At 55.2% G+C, this 5,747-nt stretch overlaps 1 protein-coding gene across 3 annotated transcripts in view; it reads right to left on the reverse strand.

The window, feature by feature from the left end:
- Positions 1-1,166: 1,166 nt before the first annotated feature.
- Positions 1,167-5,747, reverse strand: part of GRK5 (G protein-coupled receptor kinase 5) — a 197,861-nt gene continuing 193,280 nt past the window's right edge. For all 3 annotated transcript variants that reach the window (XM_023530096.1, XM_023530095.1, XM_011359232.2), the window contains 3 exons: positions 5,299-5,489; positions 2,822-2,859; positions 1,167-1,324 (listed from right to left, as the gene is read on the reverse strand). In XM_023530096.1, coding sequence (XP_023385864.1) covers positions 1,182-1,324; positions 2,822-2,859; positions 5,299-5,489 — 372 coding nt within the window. In that variant the 3' untranslated portion in view covers positions 1,167-1,181. The remainder of the gene's footprint in view (positions 1,325-2,821; positions 2,860-5,298; positions 5,490-5,747) is intronic.

Here is a 5,747-nt window from a genome sequence, read left to right on the forward strand (position 1 = left end):
TGGATGGAAACAGCCTGTTCCCTTGATGTCTCCCCTTAGAACGTGAGCTGCCTTATTCACTGTCGTGTCCTAGTAATAGGTATGACGGCTGGCACGGTGGGTGTGGCATACATATTTGTATCAATAAATGAAGATATGTTCACAATTTAAACATGATTTTAAATTTATCTGGAATTCAAACAGCCTCTCTCTATGGCTTCCCTACTACTGTGATTAAATGGCTTATAGGTTCACCACAGAAGTACAAAAAAGAGAGCTTTATGTCATCGGGCAAACCACACACATCCAGAGGCAAATGCATCCACACATGTGCGGGTATGCACACAACAGAGGCCGTACAGACAGACACATGCCACTCTGCAAGACGAGACAGACACGGATGCACTGGCAGACACGTACAAAGGTGCACAGATACCTACCAATCATCCATCTCGCCGTCACCTATTATCTATCTATTATCTATATCTATCTATCTATCATCTGTCATCCATCCATCCAACTATCCATTCATCTATGTACCTGTTCATCTGTTTATCCATCATTTGTTTATCAAACACTTATCTATCGATCCATCCATCCATCCGCAATTGTACGGGTATACACACAGTCACATACACACAGGAACATACCCCACAAGTTCCCAAATGTCATGTATTCTAAAAGGACCCTCTGTCACCAGGACGTCATACAGAATCATGTCCATGTGCCATTGGCATGAGCTTGGCAGAAGACGACATCCCTGGCCCCCGGAGCTTTAGCCCAGGGGCCGCCTCTAATTGGAAGAGAAATTCCGGGCGACAGGATGTAGCTCCAGGTCCCTTCCCTGCGGCCCCCAGGACGATGATCTCAGAGTAGCCTCAAGGGAGGCAGGGAGCTGGTCTAAGAGGCTGGTCTCTTCTTAGAATCACACTTGGTGACAGAAAGCGGTGCGTTCCTCTCCTTTCTGAGCCTACCCCAGAGGCCTCCCGTCTCCCAGAGGTCTCACTAAAAGGCTGTCTGCCTGCCACCAGATCCCTACTGCAATCTGGCCTCGTCCTGAGCAGCACTGGACACCAGCCCTGGCCGCTGACACCAGGGGTGGGGGTGGGGGTTGCAGAGAGCTCGATTTAGTCGTCGCACCCTGGGGCCCCTGTGCTCCCCCACCCTGGCTAAGACCGCTGGCCTTCCACTGCGACTCTGCTTCAGAGCAGGGACTCTAGGGGCGGGCGCGGGGCGAGGTGGCACCCACACTCACCCATGTAGCCGACGGTGCCCACCCGGCCGCGGATCAGCTCTCCCTCGGGGATCTTCACGGCCAGGCCCAAGTCTGAGATCCTAATGTGACCTGTGTGGGAAGAACGGGGTCTGTAGGTGGCACATCTGGCCCACACTGGGCAGAGCACAGGTGTGCTGCGTGCCCCTGTGCAAGGCACACGGACTCTGTTTTCATCTGTCCCATGAAGAGAAGGACCCCGAACTGCCACCTCAGGGTGACTACAGACCCTTGGGAGGGCCCAGGATGTGGGTAAGTCATTACCTTTTAGGAGAAGAACATAAAGACCCAAAAAGACGCCTGGATTTGGCTGGACGTTGGCCGACCTGCCTCATAAAATGCTCTAATGGGCTTCTTGGAAGGCGGAGGTCACAAAGTTTAAAATGCCTTGGCCTGTTTCTGGGATTGCTTCATGGAAAAAAATGTGAGATTCTCCTGACATTTTGCAACAATTTGCTTAAGCGGAAAAATTATAAAGCAATTTGGGAAGCGACGCCCCGTCCTGCCTCAGTGGTCTTTGGAGGTGGTTTTCTCCCTTTGGAGAAACAAGCCAGAAACAGTTCTGGGCCCCCGGAGACTGGGGGGTGGATTAGAGCTCCCATCCAGGGCTAACCCCCAAAGGCGGAGACGCCGCCGTGCCGAGAGCTCAGGGCTGGGGACACTGCCCCCTACTCCGCCTGTGGATGCCAGGGCCCCCACAGCCTGGACCTCAGCAAGGCCCAACGCCAGGGACCCTGGCCGGGTCAGAGCTGTAGGGGTCCCCCCAGCGTGGCGGCCCCTGACAGTGGCAGAAAGGGCAAAGGGAGCACGTGGATTCAGCATTAAGGCTCCGAGAACAGCAGGGAACAGGAACCCCAGTGGGAAGTGAGCCTTCTGCCTGGTCCCCCACACAGCAGCATCACCAGCTCACCGGCGACCGGCCCCGGCCCCCCTGCCTGGAGCTGCCGGGTGACTGGCGCATGCTGGGGGATCTGGTCTCTGCTCTTGGCTCCCCATTGAGATTGCTTGGTGACCTTGGCCGCTTGGCTCCTCCGAGCCTTCATCTTGTCATCTGTAAAGTGGGCACCGGGATGCAGCCCTGCCCCCTCTGGAGACATGGGACGATCTCGTCAGATTAAAGGTGTGAAACCACTTCCTAGGCTCGAGTGGCTAGTCGTGAGGGGTTAGTGTGGCTGTCCTTGTCATCTGCGCAGGCACACGCATGAGCAATAACAACGGCGATGCACAGATACTGCCGGCTGACACCTTTACGGCTGGCCGCAGCTGACAAAACAACTTCCGCTCGAGCTGTCCTGTCGCGCCTCACCGCCACCCCATGAGGCAGGCGAGGCAGGACCCATTGTTTCCACTTCACAGACACGGAAGATGAGGGGCAGTGAGAGTCGGAGTTCTCTGAAATCCTGGACCCCTCACTCAGTGCTCGCTCTCCCTCCCCTGAGCCACAGTGCCTCCCCCGGGCTCCCAGGGCTGAGGAAACGGAGTGGGTCCTCCGCTCTGCTAGCCGCCGCCCTCCCGCGTGCCCAAGATGCGACGCCCGCCCAAGCCCCTTCCGAGCCGGCCCCGACGTACCGTGATCGTCTAACAGGATATTTTCGGGTTTCAAATCTCTGAAAGGGAAAGACCACAAGCATGTGAGTGTGTGTCTTCTGGGCAGCAAGGGCACACTGGCATCTATCTGGGTTGACCCCATGGGCCGGCGAGGCCCGTGTCCACTTCCCACCTCCTGGCTCAGGCTGTCTGGTCTCTCTCTGGGTCAGGACAATCTTGGGCTAATTTCTCTCCTTCCACTGTGTGCTATAGGCATCTTCCCACCCCTCCGACAGTGACTAGCAAGGAGGTTAGGCAGAGTCTGGTCCTGGCTCCAGGCAACATAGGGCTGGCCCCCAGGGCTGAGAATACTTCTGGTCGGGGTGGTGACAGACTCCTTCTTGCTGGGAAAGCCTGAGGTCTCGGGATGCCCTGGGATGCCCTGAAGGCAGAGCAGGGCCTGGGAATAAAGGATGGGAAGTTACTGAGAACAAAGCCCAGCTGTAGAACCGGGACAGAGTAAGGAAGAGGATGGCGCCCCCAGGAGAATGACCCCCTTGGGCCGCGCCCCCGGGAGACGGGCACACCCCCAGCTCCAGCCGAGCTCCGGCCTGGGAGACAGCACAGCTAGAGGTGTGGCCACCTTCTCCTGTCCCTAACTGCTCTCTCCTCTTTGATGACACGATCTTGCTCATAAGAAAGAAGATCTCTCCATTCCCAGAAGGAGGAAGAGGCGGCCGCAGTGTCCACTTTTACTTGTAAACAGTCCCCCCAGGGGTAAAAGTACAGGCCTGCGGGACAGTGTGTGCGATTCACTCAAACCGTCGGGTGGACAATGCACAGCATCTGGATTGAGGCTGGTTCTCCACCGATTGGCTTTGTCTATTTAACTGACGGCAGCTTTCCCCTTGGGGAATGGTTAATGTGCCCAAACCCCACGGGCAGCCACACAAATTGATAATTGGTGTTCCTATGTAGTTATTCATCACAAAATACTTTTTTTTTGCTGTTGCTATTTAATTTGCATTCTTTTGATGTGTTAACAATTCCAGATAAGGGCAAAAGCCATCGTCTTAATAAACCAGCGGCCACAGGGTTGGAAAGACAGCAGGCCAGCGGGCACCGGCCAGAACCCTGGCCCATGAGGGGCCACAGCAAGTGTTCGCGCCAGAACTTGGATGGCCGCTTTGCTTTTTTTTTCTTTTCTTTTTTTTTTTTTTTTTAAAGAAAAAGGCAATCGAGGGGATCGCCCTTTTCCAACCCTTAGGAAAATTGTTCTGTCTTCTCACTTGAATGAAAACAGAAGCATAAATGGGGCGATGGGGGGTGGGGAGGGCACGTCAACAAGACCTTCCTTCTTGTTTTCAAAACCTTCTTGGGCTCCCAAGATAATCTCCATGAATAGCTCCATGGCAAAGGTCTTTACACTGGGCTGTGTGGGCCAGGCGCCTGTGGGGACAGTCCTGGGCGCCTGTGGGGACAGTCCAGGGGGCTCCCACGTGCTGTGCCGCAGTTTCGAGAGTGAGCGTGGTGCGTTTCCTTAACGTCATGACGCCCCCGCCCTGTCTTCCCCTGGGATCTCCCCGCCCACCTGCCCTTTCTCAGCAGCACCCCTCCCAGCTGGCAGAAGAAAAGCGGGTCCTGCCCTGCTCCTGAACAGTAATCACTATAGCACCCCACTTCGGGGCACGAGAAGTGGGGTCTGCTCGTAATAGTTACAATGGCAACTCAATGGAAGAAATTATTTTCACACTTAGAGCCTTATGGTCAAAGGAGATCTTTAAAAATCTTATATGTATCCATATATTTCAGAGCTGAATGCTGATCAATGAAAGGCTTTTAGGCAGAAAATATATTACAGTGTAATGACATTCCGTGGGGGAGGGGAGGAGTGGTAGGAAAACAGTAGGAAATGCCTCACCATTAAAGAGCTGCATGCAGTTTTTAGATGGATGATGGTGGAAATCACTTTGCTACAGTAATTACATTCCACTGGATACCTTTAAAAATGTGATGTAACTCTTCCATTTCAAAATGTCAACATTAGCCACTGTTTAAACATATGACAGACTATTTCAGATGTCTACAGTGTATGAGGACACAGACATTTTTCAATGGTCTTTGAGGAGAGTTGTGAGGAGAGTTCGAAGGCCGCTGCTCACAGAATCTAGACCCTGGCCCTCTAAGTCGGGCCGTATGCGGTGGACGGAGGCCTACTTGTGGTGGCGAGCCTCCTATGGTCTTCCTGGGGCTGGGGCTGGGTCACGGCCACCAGGCTCCACTGAGCTTCCTCAGGTGCTGGGCTGGAGGGGGCCAGTGGCCATGCTGTTTGGCCCCCTGAGCAGCCCACCTCACTCACTCAGTTCCAGGGCAGGAGTCTGGCAACGCCAGCACCTTCACTGGTAGGGGTGGTGACCAGGCCTCGGTCCCCAGGGTGGGGATGGATGAACGCCGATCCGGGGCGGGATGGGACCCTGCCTGCTCAGACTCAGGTGGGAGGACGGGGCGAGCCCGCTCACCTGTAGACCGTGTTCTCGCGGTGCAGGTCTTCCAAGCCGCACAGGATCTCTGCCGCGTAGAACAAGGCGCGCTCCTCCTCGAAGCCGGGGTTCCCCATGTTGTAGATGTGGAACTTCAGGTCACCCCCGTTCATGATGGTCAGAACCAAGCACAACGCGTCCTTGGTCTCATAGGCGTAGGCCAGGTTGACCTGGGAGCACAAGACAGTACCGCGGTGAGGTTCTGGAGCTGTCCCCCACTTCCGCGCTTCTTCCTCAAGGCCCCTGAAGTTAGGGGAGGGCTGAGGGAGGGGAGCTGCAGCAGCTTCACGTCAGCCTCATAGTGCCCCACCTGCTGCCCCTCTCGGCTGATGAAGGGCTCACACCTTCCACTCTGGTGGTCCCAGGTGAGCAGGCAGAGGGAGGGGGATCCTGCCAGGAGCGCGTCTGTGCATTTACACCACAAACGC

The sequence above is a fragment of the Pteropus vampyrus genome, unplaced genomic scaffold, assembly GCF_000151845.1.
Source record: "Pteropus vampyrus isolate Shadow unplaced genomic scaffold, Pvam_2.0 Scaffold46, whole genome shotgun sequence".
Taxonomy (NCBI): domain Eukaryota; kingdom Metazoa; phylum Chordata; class Mammalia; order Chiroptera; family Pteropodidae; genus Pteropus; species Pteropus vampyrus.